The sequence below is a fragment of the Charadrius vociferus genome, unplaced genomic scaffold (assembly GCF_000708025.1).
Source record: "Charadrius vociferus isolate BGI_N301 unplaced genomic scaffold, ASM70802v2 scaffold179, whole genome shotgun sequence".
NCBI lineage: Eukaryota > Metazoa > Chordata > Aves > Charadriiformes > Charadriidae > Charadrius > Charadrius vociferus.
In genome coordinates, this window is record NW_009650072.1 from 476,718 (window position 1) to 499,530 (window position 22,813).

The 22,813-nt window shown below is 41.8% G+C and overlaps 1 protein-coding gene across 3 annotated transcripts in view; it reads left to right on the plus strand.

Moving 5' to 3' along the window:
• Positions 1-20,250, plus strand: part of BRSK2 (BR serine/threonine kinase 2) — a 330,924-nt gene extending 310,674 nt beyond the window's left edge. Inside the window, exons 19-20 of one of the 3 annotated variants that reach the window (XM_009891982.1) lie at positions 8,000-8,047; positions 19,656-19,879. In XM_009891982.1, the coding sequence (XP_009890284.1) occupies positions 8,000-8,047; positions 19,656-19,879 (272 nt within the window). Of the gene's footprint in view, positions 1-7,999; positions 8,048-19,655 lie in introns of all 3 variants that reach the window. The other 2 variants (XM_009891983.1, XM_009891984.1) reach the window with 2 other exon arrangements.
• The last annotated feature ends 2,563 nt before the right edge of the window (positions 20,251-22,813 follow it).

Below are 22,813 nucleotides of genomic sequence, written 5' to 3' on the forward strand. Positions count from 1 at the left end.
GTAGTGGGGTCAAATTCTTGGCCCAATACTGTGGCAGCACAAATCATATACTAACATTCTGCAGAAGCTATATTTTATCTATTTTTAAAGTAAATTCAAATTTCTCATGGTGGTAAAGAAAGCCTTATGCGTGTGACCCTGTGCAATGACATCAGTCTGAATCTGCAGGCAGCCTGAATTGATAATACAGAAACTGGCCTCATCCCACCATTATGTAGCAAATGTTCACTCTGAACACTAGTGGTGACACACCCCCCGAACAAAAAAAGAAAATCAGTCTTAACTCTTCTATCCTTTAAAAGGACAGAACAAAGAAAGAAGGTGAAAATTGAAAACTTAAGGAAGCTTAGCTATTGGGACTGCTTCAAGGGAGGAAAAATGGGGAGAACCAGAAAGAATGTACAGATATGGGAAGAAATAGGAGCAAGGCAGAAAGCAGAGGCTGCAGGAAGAAAACAAAGAGGCAGGAGGAGTGAGAAGAATTTTCCCATTGTATGATGATGAAAAGGTAGTGACTACGTATTATAATATTATAATTCTATGCTTGACCTTTGTGTGAACTAGCCAAGACAAAAGTGCGGGAATGAATTCAGCATTTCATCCTGCAGTTAAATCCCAGATATCCTTGGCTCATTGCACATATGGGTTACATCCTTCTGGTCTAACAGTGTGGCTTTAACAGCTGAAGATAAAGTACCTCCATCTAGAAGAGTGTATGCTCACTACATGATAGAGAAGTATGCTCAGTTCAGGAAATATTATTTTCCACTTTGCTTTTGCCCTCCAGCACTGTCTGACCTTCTGCACACTGGATTGCAAGGGCACACAGCACATGGGTTATTCTGTTAGGAAACAGGAAAGGTGAGGATAGTAGAACTGGGGTTGATTCAGGTGTTTGTTGTCTGGACTTTTGAAATTAAATCAAACTCAAGCAAGCAGTCAGAATTTTCTGCCAGCCCTTCCTCTGTGGAAATGCTGCGACCAAGTGGGAGTGAGGGAAGTTAGATAGAAAAGCATCCTTTGAGTCTAGTTCATATTACCCCTGCTTCATGAACAATGTTCAAGCATTCCTCGTTTCTTAAGTAAAGAAGTGTACACTTACTTTCTGGCAAGGAAAAAAAATGTTAAAGAAGTAAATAACATGGTGGTGTCTCTTAACTTCTTCACCCTAGTATATGCTAACTACTGAGGCTCTCTAGAAAGACTTGGACCCTGTTGCACACTTGCATGTGAAGCAGGACATCTCCCTAAGAAAGATATATATATATTTATAGCAGGAATAAAAACCATTCATCTGACTGTGGCTCAGGGAGATGTTTAGGGCAAACTGTGCTGTGAGAAATGTGTCTGACTTACAGTTTTGCTCTGGTTTTGGAATGAAGGAATCATATCACAGACACAGAATCTCTTTCTGCTGCCTCAAGCTACATGAGAACATGTTGTTCTAGCAGGGAAAACTCAGGCTGATCTTTAAAGCCAGAGTGGAACGGATAACTCTGTATGGAGCAAAACCAAAATGAATGGTCTCTTGAAACTTAAAAATGAGAGTTCCCTCGGCCAGGGAGTTATCCAGGCAACAGCTCATGAGTGCCAGGCTATCCTGTATCATATCACCTGACCTGATCAGGAATATGCAAGTCTCTTGAAAAAGAGAGAAATAATTCAACCTGAAAAATTTAGGTTGGAGCGCAGTACAAGGAAAAGAGAAAAGGAAAGGGGGAAAAAAAAATTTTTACCAAGAAAAGGCAACCTGTGCATTAAAATAGGGAGGCCCTGTGGTTCACATCCCCAGCCAGTGAGAAAGTAAGGGCAAATAAAGATATAAAGGGACAGCAAGAGTTCAGCACCTTGCTTAGCTGGGTGGCTGTGGTTGGGAAGATGTGTGCAAGAGCTTCCTAGAAATTGCCATGGAATTACTCAGCATTTCTTACTAGAAACAATCCAAATTACTCTGTGTTTCTCTTCTTCTCCCATACTCCCACCCTGAACACCTCACAGGAATTGTGGTAGTTAGACTCCTATTCAGGTTCATGGTTTGAGGATACTCTGTAGGCAGTCCACTGCTGCCACAGAACAAGCTCACAGTTCACTTTGAATCTCCTCCTCCGTGGCTCTGAGGATACTGCTGGCTCTGACCAGTGATACTGTCCCAGCACTGGAGATTTTCCTAGCTCACTGTGCACAGACATATCCTCTGTGTGGTTGTCTCCCCTGACTTTTAGTTCAGATGCCATTACAGGTGGGATGATGAAAACCATCTGTGAAAGGTGCATGCATGTAACGTAAGACCTGCAGAAGGGGAAGATTCAATGAACACAGTATAAAGCAGAACAGCAAGACATAGTAAGCCTATGGCACTGATAGTCATTCTCTCTCCTGCCCCTCTTTGATCTGTTATGCAGCATGCCAGCCCACTAAGCCGGCTTGCCTGGGTTTCAGAACACACTTTCCTCTTTCTCCTTTCCTCCAGCTCACAACAGTGTTTGTAGATGTCGTGTTGCCCATGCATCTGTGTGTGTGCGTGTGTATGAGCCTGATATGTACCTGATCTAGGCAGATGTGTTTCTGTGTCACACTTGAGCACCTTATAATTTCCCTTCCCCCTGGATATCCCTCCGTTCACTTCCTTTTTTCCTTCCTAAGACTGGCTGTGCTTATTTTTTCTGACATACTCTGAAGCAGGAAAATAGCTTCTCTCCCTTACCTGAATAAGTGTGTAAATAAATGAAATCTATCCCAAAAGCTAATGTAACACTTCTAAAATCCACTGTACAGTTGGCCAAATTTAGTGCAACGTATCTGCCTTCTACCTTAACGTTTCAGGACATTAAATCCTCTGTGGTATAACTGCTGAGACAACACCAGGTCTACAGACTCACGACTGGCACAGAACAAGTAGCTAGGGGTTGAATGTTCATTTTTTCTTTGCTATGAAAGAACTAGAGGCCATCATATGAAACTCGTGGAAACCACATACCAAAAAAATATTGGAAGATGTAATGTAAGACCCGTGGAACTCCTCGCTGAAGCAGGTTCTGAATGTGAGGAGCTTGCAGATGCGCATCTTCCCCTGAGTACTTCTCACTCACAGAGAGGCTGGACAACTCCCTGGAAGAGAAATCTTCATGAGGATTTCTAAACAGAGAAATCGCAGCAGGCTCAGGAAATCTCTGACCTGAAAGCGATGAGAGAGTGAGGTAGCGTTAGGAGGAAGTGTTCTGTATGCTTGGCCTGCTGTTACTCTCCTGCATATCTATGTGTGGCTGCTGGTGGAGGCAGAGCACTGGACGGTTTTGGCCATCTAGTTTTTGACAGTCCCTTTTGGATCAAGAGTGAGTATCACTGTCTATGAAAGCAGCTGGCCTTGTCTCTTGTCCATGTATGGCTCCATCCCGGAGCTTTATACTCAGAATCTCTACTTAGGTAATCCCTGGGCAGGACTGCCCTTTGGTGGGATAAAAGGATCTCTCTCCATGGAAGAAAATATCTCAGATTTGTGCCTTTGTTTCAGCGCAATACTCTTTCCATTAAATCATAATCTGTTTTCCTCCAATGCCTTTGCACAAGAGTGATAGAAACAGCTGGTGGATAGGGACATGCAAAAGCCATCTGTGATCATTCACAGGGTATCAATTTTTATTTCCCTAATATTTTCTTGCCTCTTTGGGCTTTGTTTTTAAGTGTGAGGTGCTGCATATTCTCATTTTTTCCCATTTTCCCATGTTCTGGGCAATCAGCAATAGTGAAGTAGCTTTTATAACTTCTTTGTAATAGGTTTTCTGTTTATTATATTTATTGGCTTCACATCGAATTTTAACCATTGGCATCTCAAAGTTCAGAGCATCTCAGTGTTACTGCTGGAAATGCCTTTCATCAGCATAAACAAGCGTTTAGAGACCAAAATAGGGCAGTGCAAATTCTTGCTCAGTGTGCGTAGCTTCTGTGTATGCACCTAAGCTCTTTTACTGTGCTGGTGTACACCTCAAAAAGTAAAACATGTTCACGTGACTCAAAAAACTTTGCTAGAGTGTTGATCTGTGAATTCTGGGTGTTCATCTTTCTGGTTCACAAGACTGTAGGTTGGCTAATTTGCTACAAAAAAATTAGTAAGAAGCTTAGGGTTTCCAAGTGTGTGAAGGATTTTATCATCAAGACAGAAAAAGGAGTAAGGAGCAAATAAAGTACTATGCAAGGTAAACTTCCAGCTGCAGACTCAAAACAGCTATGCAAATACCAGTTTGGAATTGGACTGCAAGTCAGTTTTATCCGGAGTTCATCCAGGTCCCAGGTTTATCTTGTTTCCTGCATTTTGTGTGATCCTTTATGTCTTACCACTCTTGTAGTGTCCAGGGCAATCTCTCCATCTTGCTGTCATGGTTCCCACCTACAAAAGGTGCCATGTAACACCTGGCTGGACTGGCAGAGCACTGGTTTAGTATTTTTAGTATTATTTTTAGTATTATTACTGAACAGACCTTATTAAAATTAACTAAGTAGTCCTGAAATAAAGCATGTAGAAAACATCCACACTCTCCAGAGTTTTGATAGGAGAACAGTGCATTTCAAATAAGCACCCAAACACTGGGGATTTCCAATCTAAATGATAACTGCCTTGGACCAGAGGAAATGGTGGCTCCCCTGACATCATCTCCCTTAATGGAAATGTTTACTGGGGACTATGAGCATCTGGCAGGAGATGCTCAGTGCTTTCTGGGATCTAGCCCTGGATTTGGAGATCTCAGAGGAGCAGCTGTTTGGGTGAGATTGCCTGGGCTGGGACAAGTCTCAGTCTCAGAGATACCAGAAGCATCACAAATCAGGCAGCTTGATTGTGAAATTTATGTAGGATAGAAACACAGACATTAAAGAAAAAAGATGATCAGCAAAGAAAATTCAGCAGGACATTAGCATTTTTAAATGGATTCAGAGTTTGTTTGGCCTTTTGAAGGAAGGTCTTATTTTAACCAGAGCATTTGCCATCTGTTAATGAACTGAACTGGGTGTCATTTATGAAAGAGCCTTGGTCAAATCCAAAGCATGAGTGACTGCCAGCAATCTCTATGAAATAGGGAATTGCCTTATCATCAGAAGGATTGAGATCTGACACTGCCACTATGCTTAAATTAAAAAATTAAACAGCACACATTAAAAATGCAGTTACACGACCCATCAACTCTTCTCAGCTACAGGCCTTTGGACCCTGGTTTTACTTACCTCGCATAACACCTGGATCCCACAGTCACTGGGTTATGGATTATTATCCATGAGCAGAAGCTGACTGCCAAAAAACTAAGGCTTTCTAATTAGAATGAAAATTCTACTTTAAAATATTTTATCATATAGAGTATTTACTAAAGCAGTTGTTACAATATGATGGAAATGAAAGAAGTATTAAGTAATTATAACAAAGAAGCTGAAGGCATGTTAACTGTTAGTCTTTCAAGAGATGCGGTATGAGCTACTGTTTCTGGTGTGCTCATGTTTGCTATGCCTTAGGAATAGAGGAAAAACAACCTGATCATGTCTTGGAAAGACATTAAAAATAAAAAATAAATTCCTGTGCAGTTCCTGGGACTGGCCATGGCAATATAGAGAATGCAAATGATAGTTGTGTTTGAAAGTTTTAAGAAAGACAAATTAGAGGTTTTATTAGTGTTCCTTTGATATTTTTCCATGGTCTTGTATTTCAAAAAAGGGTTTGTGTTTTTCCTTATCCATCAAAACCAATTCTATAACCTGCAAATTTAGGTTTTTTAGGAACAAAACAGGGTACAGAGCCCAAGATGTTAGGCTGTCAAAAAGCCTATGTTACAATCCTTTTTACGTGTTGTAGATCTGTCAGTTTGTATTCTAATCACACGATATAGACCTGTACACAATTAGCTTTAAATGAAATCCTAAAAAGAGCTAAAAAGAGCTATGCTGACTGCAAGTGACTTAGAAAAAACACAGTATTCTGAAATACTAACTTAAGGACATATGATTATTATTAATTTGTTAAAATTAACAAGGAAACAGAAATACCAATTTCAGGAGAATCTTCGTAAACCAGCCGCAATGTTTACCTACTCTGACATTAACCAAATACTACCTTTTTTTGTTTCCAGACTGCTAGTTTCTGTATGTCCAGTCGGTCTGGGTACACTTGAGGGGAAAACACCTCCAGGTGTTGGAGGTGGGAGTCAGAAACAATCTGTCAGTTGTATTTGAGATTTTCCTTGCTCTTAGGTTTTTTTCAAAGCGTAACTTCTGCTAATGCTTGGGTGGATGCTCTGAGCTCTACCACTATAGATCTGTATTACACTGCATTACAACAAGGTGTAGTTGACTCAGAGGGGGCTGAACATGAACCACTAAATGGCATGAAACAACAAACTTCTCCCAGTTATTAAAGAAAAAAAAAGATACAAACTTGTGACTGTGACTTCTGGTCATTGGCTCAATCAGCAGCTGTAGGCACTTCTTAAACCTGTTAGGCATCGTCAGGGAGAGATGTATTTTGGGAGCTTAATCTGCCTTCACTCAGTCAGATGAGCCAAAGAATTTCAAAGGCAGGTAAACTCTTGGACTCGCTGACACCTCTGATACCTCGTTCCAGTTCTTGAATCCTCTCTTCTACTTCACCTCCTTCCTTTTTCCCCTTTCTCTCATTCTTATGCCTTTCTGAGAGACCTTCCATGGGTATCATCTCCCATTGACCTCCGCCAGCCCACCTCTAACCTTGGGGATCGAGAACATATAACTGCTGCTTTGATGCTTTGACCAGTATCACTGGAGCAAGCACCTGCCCTCTCTACTCCATGCTTTCCCAGCTGATCTATGCAGCACAGGCCTGGCTGCATCAGAAACCATATATATCCATGCTCTTCTAGCATGGGTTCAGCTTACCCAAGCATATCCACCACCCCTCCCCTCTTTTTTGAAATTACTTTTCTTGGTATTTAAGGGAAGGAAGGCCAAGAAATTATCCTTCCCTCTCTCTTTCAGACTTTTCAGCTGATAAGGAGTGGTTAGAGCTTCCTAGCAGTTAGGGATTTTCAGCGTATGTGTGTATGTTTCCAAGCAGCCTATTTCTTGAATACCTGAGCGTTCATCAAGAGGACAGGGAAGAGGAGATCTGAGTGCTTTAACTGTTAGCCACTTGCTCAGCAGTGAGTGGGCGTCCAGCACTCATGGATGCAATGGTTTAGATCCCAAATGCAAGGGAATCCTGGCTGACAGCAGCAGATCTGGCTTGCCAGCAGGTTCCACTTGGAAGTGTCCAGCAGGACTGGTCCTTTATGCTTTAAAGCTGGCACATAAAGCTCCTTCTGCTTATCACACCTGAGTAAGAAGCACTCAGAGGCTGTGGCAATGGGAGCTATACACAAAGTGGACAGTAATGTCTTAGGGCCAGATTCTGCCACCCTTTCTAGAAGTAATTCTATTGCCTGTGAATGTTGACATGGATAGCAAGAGGAGTAAGAGACTATATGTGAATGAGAGAGGCAGAGTTATGTTGAGGACTTGGACATTACCCTTTGAGGTCTAAAAGATGGTTTTGAGCTGTGTAATTAGCCTTCTCATTCTATGTCCAATAACACAGGGCTCCATTTCCTCCATTTTCGATGTACGTAGATCAGCTGGCTGGGCATTTCCTGGCTGTTGCAGGTTAACTTGCAAAGCTGGCCAGGTGAAACAATATATTCAAGGATTTTAGTTTGCTAATGTGGTGGCAGAATATTTCCCACATCTCATAAATACCTGTAGCTATAGGTATGATAGAGAGGTGAGCGGGAGCAGCAGGACTGAATCGGCATCCACTCTCAGTCACAGGGCCAGGTTTGCACTGGCATACAGTGGGTGGCAGAATTTGGCCTGGGTTGTGTAAAGACCAAGATGTGTATATGTTTCCTGCTTCAGGTAATAATGTGCTGAGTTACTACTTTATGCACAGAGGTATGGAAACCTTTTTTTATCTTTTTCCCTCCCTCCCTCCTCTTTCCGCTCTATGATCCAGACACCACTAACTGTATGGAGTTGATGACTGGCAGACTTTCCAAATGTGGTAAGAACTTCCTTCCCTTCTGCCTTTTCTCCTTCCCCAGCCCCTGCTGAGCAACATAATAACGCGCCGTCCTGTCCCTTCCACCTGTTCCCCTTCCCTATCCCTGCTCTCCCACGCTCTTTTCAAGGCTACCCACCCCATAACAGCCCACTATGTCTTTCACTTACCTGGTGGACACAAGCATAACCCCTTATTCTGTTCCTCCCCATCCATGCACAGATGCACAGGCTCCACCACAGCTTTCCCCTTCATAGCACAAATGTGTGGTGTTGCACTTGAGATTCCCTCCCTCACTGTAACCCAGGCCAGTGATTTTCTTTTTCTTTCCTGTTTTTTTTTTGTCCTCTTTTGTTTACTTGCTGCCTTTGATTCATGATTCTGCAGTCCTTTTTTGGCAGTGAAGCTGAATGCTGCGCTGCTAGCTGCTGTCTCCCTTGGTTTCCCGCTATTTATTGAGACAGGATTGCTATGTTATTTAATTCCCTTTTGCATCCACTCCCTTCTTCCCCAGATATCCTTAGGGTAAGAACCTTTTAAATCTTCCATAAGACACACTGCATATTTTCTGTCAGACGCTTAGCTAGTGTAAGTTGTCATAGTTCCAGTCTAGTCTTGGGGAAGGATGTTGTGTCTCTAGCTGGAGGAGTAGTGAATGTACTGGAGATTCAGAATTTTGCTAGGAATGAGGAAAAAAAAAAAAAAAAAAAAAAAAAGAGTTTCCTGCAAAACTTGCAACTCAACTTGCTTGGAGTTTCACAAATTTTGATTAACTTGTCCCTTGCCTTCCCTCCCCTCTATGGACTGTATTCTTTCTTTCATTACCTGTGCCCCTACTGACTCTTCCAAATACAACAGTGGAAATACCCAAATACTGTAAGAGGCATTTGTCTTATTACTTATATCTTGTACAGAAAGGTTCTGTACAGGAGGACTCTGTTCTCTTTGGATTTCCATTTTGGTATCTACATTGAATTCAGATATCTCTGTGAAAGGGAACACAAGCTGTTGAGGAAGTGATCACTGAGCTAGTACCCCTCTCCAGCTGGACCTGCGACTTCTGCGTCATCTCTTCATAAACTGAGGAAAGTTGTTCTGGAGTTGGGGAGTCTGGAACAACAAAGGAGGATTGCCATAGTGAAGATAATATTAGGTTTATGTGCGTGTGACTGAGGCAGAATTTGGCCCATTTCCTGTATTTGAGATGATCTCTTTCACTTAAGTTGCAGCTTTGCTGGTGGGAGTTTTTCCTTTGCACTGAAAGGAGCTCATTTGATTTCTTGTTTGAGTTTTCTGGGTTATACCATTTCTGATCTCCTTGTGAAGACTCATTTAAGTTGCAGGCAGACCTCCAGCTTCTTCTTGAAGTCATTAGACAGCAAATCTCTCTTCTCCCTCAAGCCTTTATTTCTTGCCTGGATCTGGCATTCACATCATGCAAAAATATTGAAATGCTGATTCTACTGATTGCTTGCAAGATAACTGAGCTATACAGGTAACCAGCCAGTACTCTGCGTTCTCTACACAGAAAGCATTACTGCGCACTCCCAGTTCAGGCAGGCCCTCCAGCTGTCACAGTGTCAGCATCAATCCAACAAGTGACAAAGACGACAAGGTGAATGCCATCAGAGAGACTATTTTGTGGCAGCTACAGCACAGAGAAAGCACATATATATATATCCAGAGAAGAGAAAGGATGGGTTTTAGGCATTTAATGGAGCTGCTTCCTTTAAATCATATTCCTATTGGTGTGCTCGCACACAACATAAGCAATGGTGACTGCACCAAGCTGAATTCCACCCTCCTATATGAGTGAAGAGTTATTTCGTGTGCAGGAGAGTTCACCCACAATTTAGACAGGGGAGCAAAAGGGCATGATTAACCTTTTATTGGCAAACTGTCCTCTATGTCTTTGAGGACAGGGAGCTCTCCGTGTAAGAAAAACTACAGTATGTGTTTTTGTGACCTCATCATTATCCCATATTCTGAGACTGAACACAGGGGGTAATTTTTGCCAAAGAGTTAACAATGGAGCAGGAAGAGCTAATCAGATGCTTCATGCCTGTTTCAGCCATGTGAAAGCTCTGGTGGGAATGAGGAATATCTTTTCACCCACTAGAAACCATTGAATGTTGTAATTATCAGCAAGGCAAATTTATTCAGTCCTTTAAATGTTATCTCATCTTCTGCTAGCAGTGGTCATCAATCTGAGAAGTGAATTTGCATATAGCCATTGGTATTGAAAAACAAGTTAATTTTGAACAGCAAAGGTATGTCACAGGAGGTGCCAATATCCAAATGATGAAACAGCTGCTGTATCAACCCTACCTGTGCATGCTAGAAAACTGCTGCCAACTCTTAATATTTGACAACAGAAGAAAATTATTTGGCTCGTAATAAAATTGAAATGCACATTGGGATGGAATATTTTATTTTATGTTTCCACCCATTTCAGCAGGGGAATGGGCGTTTCTATTGCCAGAAAGACTAAACTGGTTTCCATGAAGTCTTTAATTTCTGTTCATAAGACTAATTTTACTTGGTAAAAATTAAAACCTTTACCTTTAAAAGGCAGCTGTAACCTGAAAACTGCCTATAGGAGCGATACCTTCCAATTTAGCTGATCTATTCCTTCTGTGTTTATAGAGCCAAATCAGTTTAGTGACAAAGAAGCTTTACCACTTTATGTGCTGCTGTTAAGCCTTATAAAATCAACACAGCTGTAAAAGAACGGGCTGGATTCTGTTTCTTTTGAGCCAGGATTGAGAGAACTGTTTACTACCATCTAATCTGGTATTTTTGTCTATCTCACTGAAGAATAGATTGTGTAATTGAAAATAAGGTTCCAATAGATTCTGTAGAGCCCTTACATTAAAAAAAAAAAAAAAAACAAAACAACAACAAAAAAACCCAAATCAAGATGATATACAAGCTGGAAAGCCCTCCAGCTTCAACCACAAAGCTGGGAATTAGAAAGCAGGTATCATTGTAGATTGAGCACATTGGACCTGGAGCCATTGATATACACCACACAGAAGCCCACAGTGCCATTTCAATAGTCCTTGTTTAGAAAAGAGTCTGTCTTTATAGGACTTCGAAGTCCTTTAAACAGTGAATTGAGGATTTCTTTGGGTGGTTGACTTAGTACTAAAGCTGGGGTATGGCCTTTGATAGCTCCCCTTCCCAGCCATCCCCAGTTTTTTGGGGTCCTTAGTAAGTATGTTTCACCAAGGTGCTGGCTGCTGGCAGAAAGCTCTGAAAAGCCTGCCTTATTCTTGACTTTACCTTCTGAGAAACACCAGGGAGCCTGTAAACTTTCCAGCTGCCACACTGTAGCTGTTTGGTGCTGAATTTTATTTCCAAGTAAGGCACATCTTCGCTTATTGCTTTCCATCTCTCATGAGTCTCAGGAAAGTCTTCAGTTACGTCAGTGGTGCTTCCATGGAACTGAGTGATGATAAGAGAAGGAAAAGTTTAGTATGTGTAACTAGTGCAGCTCCAGTCAAATCATGCTGTTGTGTTAGGCACTGCACAAGCATATGTTCCTGCAGTCTTAGACCATAAGCCTGTGACAACAGGTGGCCAGAAGACCTCATCTTTACTCTGTGTTGCTGCTTACAATTTGAAACCTTGATGCCTGGCACCAGAGTTAAACAAAAATCTTTAAGGATCCTTGTGTATACCAGTGGCTATCACCAAAATGAGCCGATCAAAGCAGAAGCACAGCAAATCCACTCGCCTTTCATATCTTTCCAATGTATCTCACTTAAATCTCTTGCTTCCAGTGTTTAGGATTTGACATAGCTTCCTATTCAGAGCCATCTGACCTTATCCCATGGCCAATCATCCTCTGTGCACACAGAGCAACTGCACTGCAGTAGAGGCTTCTCTTGCTCCTTGCGATCACAGTTTGATTCATACAGACACAAGCCCGTGTCAATAGCATCCCAAGCTACTTGAGAAATTAGGAGACATTTTGTAGTTTAAAACTGGCTACATGACATTTGGGCTGCAATTGCAGCATGTAGCTTTGTGAATGCTAATTTAGAGACTGTCGGTGTTACTAGCAGCAGCAAATATCTGGATCTGGTGCTCTTGGAAGTGATCCTGATCCATATTGGCATTAATTAGAGTAATCCTGCTAATCACGAAGTACCTATTTGATGGAAGAGGAGATTGGTGATCTGCATGCATAAAGCTGTAACTGATGGCACTGACGCTGAAACCTGCAGAAAAAAATGCATGCTGCCCTCACAGCTGAAAGGCTCTTCTCACCACTGTTACACTGTGAGGTAGTCCGAACAATATGGTTTTTTATTAGCATTTCTGAAAAATGTGCTGGCTACTGGTCTTTCTGAGCATGGCTGATTCTTCTGTCTAAATTGTGACCCACATGAGAGCTAAAAGGAAGAAGACCCACCTGAAAGATCACATATTCATTCATAATGGGTGGATCACAATAAATATGATAAGTAAGATTTTCCAAAGATTTTAAGCCAAGTTTCCTAGTTATCCTTGCCCATTCTACGAGTATCCTTTGCTGTCCAAATGGATAGCTGACTCCCCACACACTGTAGTCATATCTCTTCATTCTAGTGTTGGGGAGAGATTTCTTTTCCAGTTCATGACTCATGTTTTTGCACTGTAGAAGACGGTAGCAACAAAAATGGCAACTTGGCACTAAAGATGAATCCAGATGTATTGAACTATTTGGTACACGTCAGATCCTGTTTCGACAGCTATGGCTAGATTTTTACGGTCCAATACAAGATCTTTTCCTCTTTCTCTGTAGTAATATCTAATGCAGAAAACACAGATATCTTTCTCTTAATTAAAGTCACATTATTTATGGCAGGCAGTGCTTCAGGATATGCCATGTGAATATTTGCTTGGTTTACTAAGCTAAATTTGAGATGGCCTCCCATCTCAAATTTAATTTGAAGATTAAATCATATTTTGAGGGGATTGATTCAGAGGAAAGGAGGAGGCAACGTTTCACCAGCATACACAGGTCATTTCGCTCCTTAGTAGCAGGTCAGAGAACTTAAAACCCTTAAGATCATACTTGAACATCCATCTGGCCGGAAAGGATAAAATCATATTATTATGTGCCAGTACATTTCTGACATTTTTATAGACGAAAAATTGGAATGAAGCATCAGAAGTCTCTAAGAGAACGGGTAGCAGCAATAGTATCATCTGCTGTGGCTTTATGAGTGTAGGTCGTCAGCTTCCCCTCTCAGCACACACTTGTGCAGGCAGATCTTTGTAAAAGGACAGGCCGATACAAAGAATTCTTGGGCTGAATCCTTTACCAGCCAACTTGCCAGAACAGTATGATTCCACAACAGAATCTGGCATCTCTTCATCCCACCACTATCCTTGCCTGCTCTTTCAGTGCCACCAGCTGTCCAAACGAATGTATGATTCCCTCCTCTCAGTCATCATGTCTCCTTTTTTGAATGTTATGTGGCCAGAGCTATTCATCAATAAGAGACACGTTTGTTTTCTGATTAATTACTCATGCCTTCGCGCTGCAGAAGGCAGCAGCAAGGAAATATGCCTATCTATTTGGGTCTTTGCTGCCTGTGTTCACCATTCTCTGACTCGTTACCCAAGAGCTACCCGTCTCAGTTATATTGTCTGTGACAGGAGAGGCTGAACTGTATCTCAGCTTCTCTGTGTGTGCATGAGAGAGAGAAAGAAAATGTGCAAAATAGAGACAGAATGGCCATCTGGATGCATCTAGCTAGTCACAAATACTGGGCCACACTCCTGCAGAGGACACGGGATGTTTTAGGGGAGTAAGAACAAGGACAGGTTATAGAGTATTTAAATGTGAGGTTGGTTGTTCAGATCTGCCCAGGTGTATAGCGATTGAAAGTTCCCGCCCTCTGCTGGTAGCACAGACACCTGTGCTAACAGTGTGTGATAATCTGAGTAGTTCCTACCCACAGTCTCTTTCTGCAAACACTGTTTTCAGTTGGCATTTTTACTGGTAGAGTCTAAGGACTCTGGAAAATAAGCTCTTTTGTTACCTTTGGAAGTCACCTTTCCCAGTTGCAGTTCCAGTGTCCTGCTAAGAAATGTGGAGTTGTACTGTGGACTGTCCCCATTTACTAGTCCTAAACTGAAATTAAATCAAAACAACCGTCCCATTTAGTAACTAACTGGGGGAAAAAAATGGGAAAACTTGTTCTGGTCAATCTGTTGTGACAGTTTATAAATCCACTAAAAACCACGTCTCTTGAAATGCTTTCCTGACTTCCTAGATTTTTAGACAAGTACCCGTCTTGGGATTTCTGCAGTTTCTTCAGCTCACTTCAAGTGGCCTAGGATGGGTTCATAGACTAGGAGGAAGTTCTGTGTGATGGCCTCCAGCAAGACGTTGCAATAGCCTTTCTGTCACCCTTCTCCAGTCTAGAGGGAAGCCTCATATATACAACCATTAAAGGAGAAAAAAATTCTTTTTGTAGCCTTCTTCAGCGGTCGTTGAGGCATCACTCTGATTTGTATTTGTATGATGCCTAGGCTAGGGGCTCTTTAGTCTGGAGGAAGACCACTACATGATAATTACAACTAAACAAAGAGGAATAGGTCACTTTTATCTTTCTGTTATCCCTTTTACTGCATATACTCTTGGAGTGGGTTCTATATTGTAAGTCTTCTGTTTTCAAAGGCAAAAGGGACTCTGCAAACAGAAACCAAGCAAACAGGCAAAAAATGCCTAGTATTAGCAAAGGGGACTAGAAGTTTGTCAAAGTAGCAAAATGGGTTTGTAAGGGAATGGATTATCACCCACCAAGAGAGTGCTTCAATGCTTTAGGTGAAAGGAGTTTTATTTCTGTTACGTGATTCAGTGAAACCACAGCTGCTATTGAAATACAGAGCAAGCTAGGGATGACAAAGACAAGGGGTAAAGAGAGAGGAACGAGTATAGGAAGAAAACCTCAGTAGCAGAGGCAGGCAGAAGACAGTCAGAAAGGATGTGAAAGCAACAGGGGAAGGAATATGGGAAGTCAGGTTGACAGAGGGTGTCTCTATTTCCAGTGGAGACTTATCTTTTCCCATTCACTTTCTCCCAAAGCCTAAGCTAAAAATGCAGAAAACCAAAATTTCTCAGGCTATGCAGAAAGGAAAGGCAGAGGATAATCCCACAGATGGCATATTTGTTTTGTGCAACTTAGTGTTCAGCACCACAAGGATTAATGCATTAAAAATACATAGACTCGAGAGAGATGGTTTCACAGGAGAAGGAAGTGCCTCGGGGTTCGCTTCCATTAAGTCAATGGGAATGTTGATATTTGCTTCAGTGAAAAGAGGACCAAGTCCTTATCTGACTGTCTTAAAATATTACAAAACAGCAGGCTCTAATCAGTGACTGAAGCCTCCAGGCTTGTCCTGAAGCTGCTTGTTCACCACCTCCTGTTATTTTTCGTGGAGGACTCTGAGGGTCAGGGCAAGGTCAGGGCAGAGTTTTTGCCAGGTCAGAGCAGGGTCCTTGCAAGGTGCATCCTTTCCTGGTGTCAGTTCTGGTACTTGGAGTGAATCACCTCATTTTCTCTTTCCTCTCTTACTTGGGTGCTCCACTACCACTCTGCTTCTCAAACCTGTGACACCACTGGGACTAGGTCAATGTCAGACAGACTTCCCAAGAACAACAGATGAAATACTGAGGACTGTGAGGGTTGATACAAGCCACCTGCCCAGCTCCCTTTTACATTTTTGTGTCTATCTCCAGCCCTGTTCCTTCCTTTTAGTGCCTGTTCTATTCAGATGCATTCACAATTTTGACTTCTTTCATGATATTTGGCTGTGACAGTGCTGCACACAGGTGCCACAAACCAATGCCTTCTCCTTAAATATAGTTCTCTAGCATCCCTTCAATACATGACCCTTTCATAAGCTTCAATGCTTGTTTTCAAACCCATTCCCCTTCCCCATCTTGCAGCATTACAGCTCCTTGGTCTAACTCAAAAACGCACATGTCCATCTCCTCCTAATAGATGTAAACCTAATGCTCTGAACCTCCCCTCCTGCCTCTGATCCTTCTCACAGTTTCTTACCCTGGCTACCCTCATGCCTTCTTTGCTCTGTGCTGATGAACATTTGCTCTCAAGGGGAAAGAAGACCTTAGTTACAGATGCATGAAACACCAGGGAAGTTTTGAAGAAGCAGCAAGCCAAACCTTCATCCCTGTCCAGAGGAAATGGGATGTCATCTCACTTTCTGAAATAAGAGAGGCAGCTTTTTTGAGGGCCCCAGATGGACTTACAGGTGTAAGAGCCTATCACACATTTTGCACTAGGAGTGGAACATTGCTGAAAAAGCTATTCTAATCCATCATCACCTGCATTTTCAAGTCTTGTTTTACTGGACGTATAAGCCCAAAGGGAACTGAGAACTAAGAGGAGGAACACCACGCATCATTTTCATGTTTCCAGCGTAGCTGACCCATGCTTACATATCTCCAGAGAAAAATGTGAGGACTCTCTCTATCCAAACACCAGTATCTATACCAGCCCAAGAGTGGGTTAACAAGCTGTCATGTAGACAACATCAATGCAGTGATTGGCTTGGTGTAGGATCGGTTCTTTCTTGACTGCAGGATAGGAGAGCATTATTACCTAGTATTTAGTTACAAGTACAGATACTACAAAACGCAAAGGAAGGAAAGGGTTAGTGAAATGGCCTATTTTATTTTTCAGTAGCACTCTTTAAACATCCCTAAGGATTTCTTACCTCCCATTAATATTTTACCTGAAAATGCTGATTGTAAGAAATTCAGCAGTGATACAGGAAAAAAAAAAAAGTAGACTGTTAAATACTTTTGCTGCAGTAAATCTCCAGGCACTTGAAAGCTGCTAGGACATGGGGAGGAGAAAGGGTGGATGAAACAGGGGCTGCATATTTTAATAGCATGGTTAAAAATCCTGTATCAGGACTCAGCAAATACAAGATATATAAATATAATTTTAAAAATGTTTTATGACTTCATTCTTGCAAGTTGTCCTTTTGTCTACTGTTCTTGTCTACGTGAAAACAAAAAAACTTCCTCGATTCCTGCAGAGCCCTGCTTTCTCTGCCCTCTTCTTTCCCTCTAAGCTTGTTGAATAAACTGCTCAGCTGAATAACTAGAGATATTCCCCTCCCCTTTTCTCCCAACCTAGCAGTCTTTCCCTCTCCAGCATTTTTTTCAGTGCTCTTTTTCATTCTCTCTGCTGACTCCATTTGCTTATGAAGATGAGGGGTCCAAAGCCACATAAGAACCAGACCTGCCCACATTCCTGCATTCAAGGCTGAGTGTTTGCTTTCGGGTTTTTTTTTTTTTTTCTTTCTTTTCATTGAAAAAGAGTATCCACCTAAAAGAAGTAGAAATGAATCTGAGCAGATAGAAACAAGTCTGAGCGGAGAACCTAAGACAGTTTTAGGGAAGCTTATGGAAATCTCTTAAATAGACGTCATAGATGTGGAAGGAAGCAGGTGGAGCTCATGGAGGTCTGGCCCCGAAATAACTGAGTTTGATAGCTCTTGTCTTAGCCAGAAATTGAGATATGTGCTTCGCTTGGCTGTTTGTTTGGGCCCATCTCTAAGGCTTCAGTTAGTTAAGTGAATGATGCCCTTCCAGAAATGAACAGCCATTTGCTTGTGGCATTGATGTAACTGAATGCACAGACAGAACCAGGGCCGGCAGTAAGTTAACCACAAAGCAGCAGGTAGAGGAAGACAGGGAATTAATTAGATTAATAAGACTGAGATCCTTCACTGTATATGCCAGCCATGTGATTTTTCTCAATGCCTGTTAACATGCCGAGGAAAGCAGCAACTACCTGGTTAGCACAGGGCAGGAAAAAAGGAGTAGCGCATTCAGTTTTGCGGGGCACAAATACTATATATTTCCTCTTTCTTTGTATAAGAGCAGTTGATGTCTGTCTAGCATTTTCCATTAGAGAATAAGAAAGCACTCAACAAGCTCTTCAGATGAGTTACCGTGCACAGAAAGTACTTGCCTGCTGTAGTAATTGGTTTGCTTATGTTTGTAATGAAAGTGAAGGGAAATACAATATTACCAAGCTACCAGTGTCCCCCAACTGTGGATAAATGGCAATCTCTGCTATGAAGGAAGTCCTTTGCTCCTGACTGAACGTTCCCATCACAGGGATGAAAGATTCCACTCTTCAAAGTATGCCACAGCATTGAAAGGCAGATACAAGGAGCCCATTTCCTTCTGGGAGCTGGAGAATGAAATTACTTAGGTGGGATGTAAATTATTTGAATTTGTTAGAACAATGGAGCCAACAGCCCAATACTGAGAAAAGCATCATGGGGTTTTAATGATCATGAACAGGCATCACCTCCATGGTGTACCTTAGATAAAAAAAACTTCAATATCCATGTTTAGCGAATTTGGTGTGACCCCTCCTACGCCTGATCAGAATTAATCCCCCAATCCAAGAAAATAAAAACGGACTAGAAATGCCCCCAAAAGGCTACCTTTCCAGTAGCAGCTGGTCCCTTTCCCTTGGTAGCACCCTCGAGCCTTTCCTCAAGTATGGCCTTCCGCACATCCTCTGATGTAGGACTAGATTAACAGCATCCAGCCCTGCTGCCTGGAGGTCCAAATGGCATGAAAGATTGTATTCATGTGCACGGCGCCCAACCCATGTTAATACTGCAACCTGCTCTAGTGGCTGGTTTAATGGGATATCTGTTCTACTAGCGCGCAACCCTACACCCTTCTCTGGCTCCTAACTCCAGTGTCGTGGAGGCTGTACTGTAGAGAGAACATAAATTCAGGACAATAAGGAAGTCGTTCTTGACCCTGCTAGGTCCCAGAAATAGATGCATAACAGCCTGCTTCCACAATGCATTCAGCATCTTCATTTCCAGGTACCTGTTGTGAGAAGGATCTGAAGGTGCTTAGAAGCTTGCAAGTACAAGCCACAAACCACACACGCAGATGGCAATACTCATGTCAGCCGTAGCTCATTTTTCAAATGCTGCTTCCCTTGGGCTCAGGTGCTTCAGGCTTAGTGACTGAAAGGTTAGCAAGAAAGAAATAAAATGCAAGAAAAAAGAGCCTAATGGCCAGTGTAGCAAGAGAGCTTAGCAAGGCTGCAAAGCAAAGCATCAATTGGTGACCACATCCAAACACCTCGTGTTTGTAACAGCAGCAGTAAGATGGGATTTGCCTGTATCCAGCATTATATTCACTGACGTTTCGGTGCGGAGTGGCCAACTGACTCCAAGTAATAGACTGAACTATTTCAGGCACATAGTACTGTGTCCTCCTGCCAGGTGAGACAGCAATGCTCCCCCCGCTCAGGAGAAAACTAGGACCTTTGCCCTAGGTGCTTTATCCTCCCAGCCTCTTTATTTCTGTAGGTGTCCCATCCTAAACACTCTTCCTCTTCCTGCTCATTGTCTTCATCCCCCACACACCCCCACGCACGTGGCTCTGGATCTCCTCATCATGTTCTTCTCGTTAAAAACCCCATTGTTCATTTGTTTGTTTGTTCTCTCTCTTTCTCTCCTCTTTTTCTCTCTTTCCCCTTTTTCTTTCTTTTCTTTCTTTCTTTCTTTTTTTGTCTCCTCTGTTTTGTGTACCCAGGCAGCCCATTGAGTAACTTCTTTGACGTAATTAAACAACTTTTTTCAGACGAGAAGAACGGGCAGGTGAGCCATCCCCCCGGCACGCCAACCAAGCATAGCGCAAACAGCAAGCGGAGCGATTCCGGTTCTAATGACTATGGGTCTAGAGGAGACAATAAGTACCCTGCTGGCAAAGACAAGGCAAAGATGGTCTCATCAGTCGGCCTACAAGACCAACCTTAAATAAACACATAAAAAAATTAAATAACTTAGAAAAAACAAAAACAAAAAAGCAAGAAAGAATGAAAGAATATTCCTTAGCAAGCTAGCCTCTAAACTAGAAGGATGTATATACCTTGCCACAACAGTACAAAACTGTCTATAGACAAATTTTGTATGAAGGAATGACTGTATATATATACATATATATATTTATATATGATATATAATATATATCTCAGAAACAAACACAAAAACAAACGAATGAAAGAATGAAAAGAAAAGAAAAGAAAGAAAAGAAAAGAAAAGGTAGCACAGATGACAAACCCAGTTCACCAGATCTTGGGTTGTGGTTTTTTCGATTGGTTTTTTTTCCTCCCTTTTTTTGAATGTTTTGCTTTTTTTCTCCTTCCTGATTTTTTGGGTTTTTTATTATTATTATTTTTTTGTTTTCTTTTGTTTTGTTTCTTGTTCTGTTCATGCTCTCTCTGTGTTTCTGACGACACCACTTGTTTCCGCTCTGCTACCAGGAATTATCCCGAAAAGTTAACATGTCAGCCACGGCTTCACCTTCTGTGCTCTGCGGACACTTGTTGACGGAAGGCAACCGATGTAGACTGTCCAAGGACCAGTCCTGTTTGAGGTTCCCAGCCTCCCCTCTCCCTTCAGGAAGTGGGTTTCTCCCCCACTTCTCCCCAAACACCTCCCCAGTGCACGCCTTTTTTCCCCGCCCCCCTCTCTTTTTCTTTTTTTGGTGCTCCACAAGAGAGATCTGCTCAGTTATGGGATTGCAGAGTCTGGGCTGAAAGGAGGTTGCAAATTGCTGGAGTGAAACCTTTACCTTTGGCAACTTCTGTCCGTGCAGGTGAACTCAGCCCGGAGGGGGAGGGTGCGGGGAAGGAGACAGGCGTAGCGGGAGCGCAGTGTTTCATGAATCCAGAGCGCGTTCTCATCAGAAACCAGCCAGGAGCAACTCAAAACTAAGCGTTGAACCAAGACAATATTGGGGAGCTTCATCACGAGATTTTCTTAACCTTCTTTTTCTCCCCACCACCTTTTTGTTTTCTTTTGCCCCCTTTTTTATATATACATGTATATATGTGTGTATATTTATATATAAATATACATACATACATACATATATATACAAAACAATTGGTTTTTTTATACTGTATCATTTTGCTTTTTGACCTGCTGGAAGGGGAAAGGAGTAAACTTAGGAGGGAGAGGGGGTTCAATGAATAAACACATACAAACAAAACATTAAAACTTAGGGAAAAGGCAACTTCTGGTAGCAAAGAAGAGGGACAAGATTCTGCCGAGGACTGTCTCTCCCGCCACCAGGCACAGTTGCCGCTGCTGCTACTGCTGCTCCTCCTTCGACACCTTCCTCCCCACCTGTCAACTCCCTGCCACTGTGCCACCGCGCTGGGACTTTCTTCGACCAGCTGGATCCTCCACCGCACCCTGCATTTAGAGGCAATTGTTGTGTTGCTAGTGCTGCATTGATATCAGTATTATTATTTCTTTAAGTTACCAGTTTCATTTGTTGGCTTGGGTGATTTTTTTCTAGAAAAAAAAAAAAAAAAGAAAAAAGAAAAAAAAAAGAAGATGAAGAGGAGGAAGAAAAGAGACTTATCTTGGGTTTTATTTCCTGTGTGTGTGTGTGTGCAAATTACTGGCACTTAGTTCATCAGAGCAAGACAAGGTGGAGTCAGGGCAATGGGAGACTTAATCACGAAGCTACTGTAAACTTTAAAAATTACTGCAAGATATTTTTATAAAGTTTTTGTTTTGTTTTGTTTTGTTTTTGAGGGGGAGGAGGGTGGGATTGGGTGGATGGGGACCTTTTTTTTCTTTTGTGTTTCAGTTATTAGGTCTCGGTTATTTATATATACATATATATATATTTAAAAAAATAAGCTGTTAGATATATCTTCTGTTTAATAACTGTGTAGAGGCAACATTGATTCTTATTTATTTTGGGGAGGAGGGGAAAAAAAGACACAGAAACCCCGTAAGTGTTCAGCTTGTGACTTTGAGAAAGAAGAATCGCTGCCTTTTTTCCTCCTCCTCAAGAGTTATGTGACCAAGTGTAACTTATTTTGGCCCAAGCTCAAAGGTTAAACAAACAAAAAAAAAAACGTGGTTTTACGCGTGGAAGACAAAACACAGTGAGAAGTACTTCTTGACTGAGATTTTAAGAATGTAGGCTTAGCATTAGTGTTCAGCTCTTTTATGACCTTCGATTGCTGCTCGTTGGGTTCCTATGGGTGTATGTTGTATCGCAAGATTATTTTTTTTTAATGATAATGTTGGATGAGTTCTTTTTTGTTGTTGTTGTCGTTGTTGTTTTTTTTAATCATTTTTCCCCTTCTTGGACCAGTTTTACTTGTACATAGGTTTGAAGATTAAAAAGAATTTTTAAAGACACAACTGGGGCAAAGACCTTTGACTTTTGCCCCGTTTCCCCATTCCCCCAAATGGGAGGGATTTATTTTATTTTTGTTTTGTTTTATTTATTTATTTATTTTCCCTATTCTTAAACTTTTCTCTCTCGTATTGCTGTGTGCATGTCAGACACCAGGGAGTGATGGTTGGGGAGGGGGGGAGGCAAGGGTGCAGGAGAGGGGGGCAGTTTTAATTGCATGACATTGCTGTAAATTAGTCTCTTTTGCTTTCGTTGTCTTTCCTGCCTCCACCCTCTCTCTACTTCTCCTCCAAGCTCCCCTCCCATCACCCCCGTCCTTCTTTTCCCTCTTTTCTCTTCCCTTGTGTATAGATTTTGATGCTTCTGTTACATTGTACCTCTACAAAAGGCTGGGATTTCAATACAAAATAATAATAATACTTTAAAAATACCTATATCAGCAAAACCCATGTGGTACAAGCAGGAAGGGGATTACTTACACAAGATATAAGAATAAATGAAAGCAATACCTCTTGTTATCCTTCCTA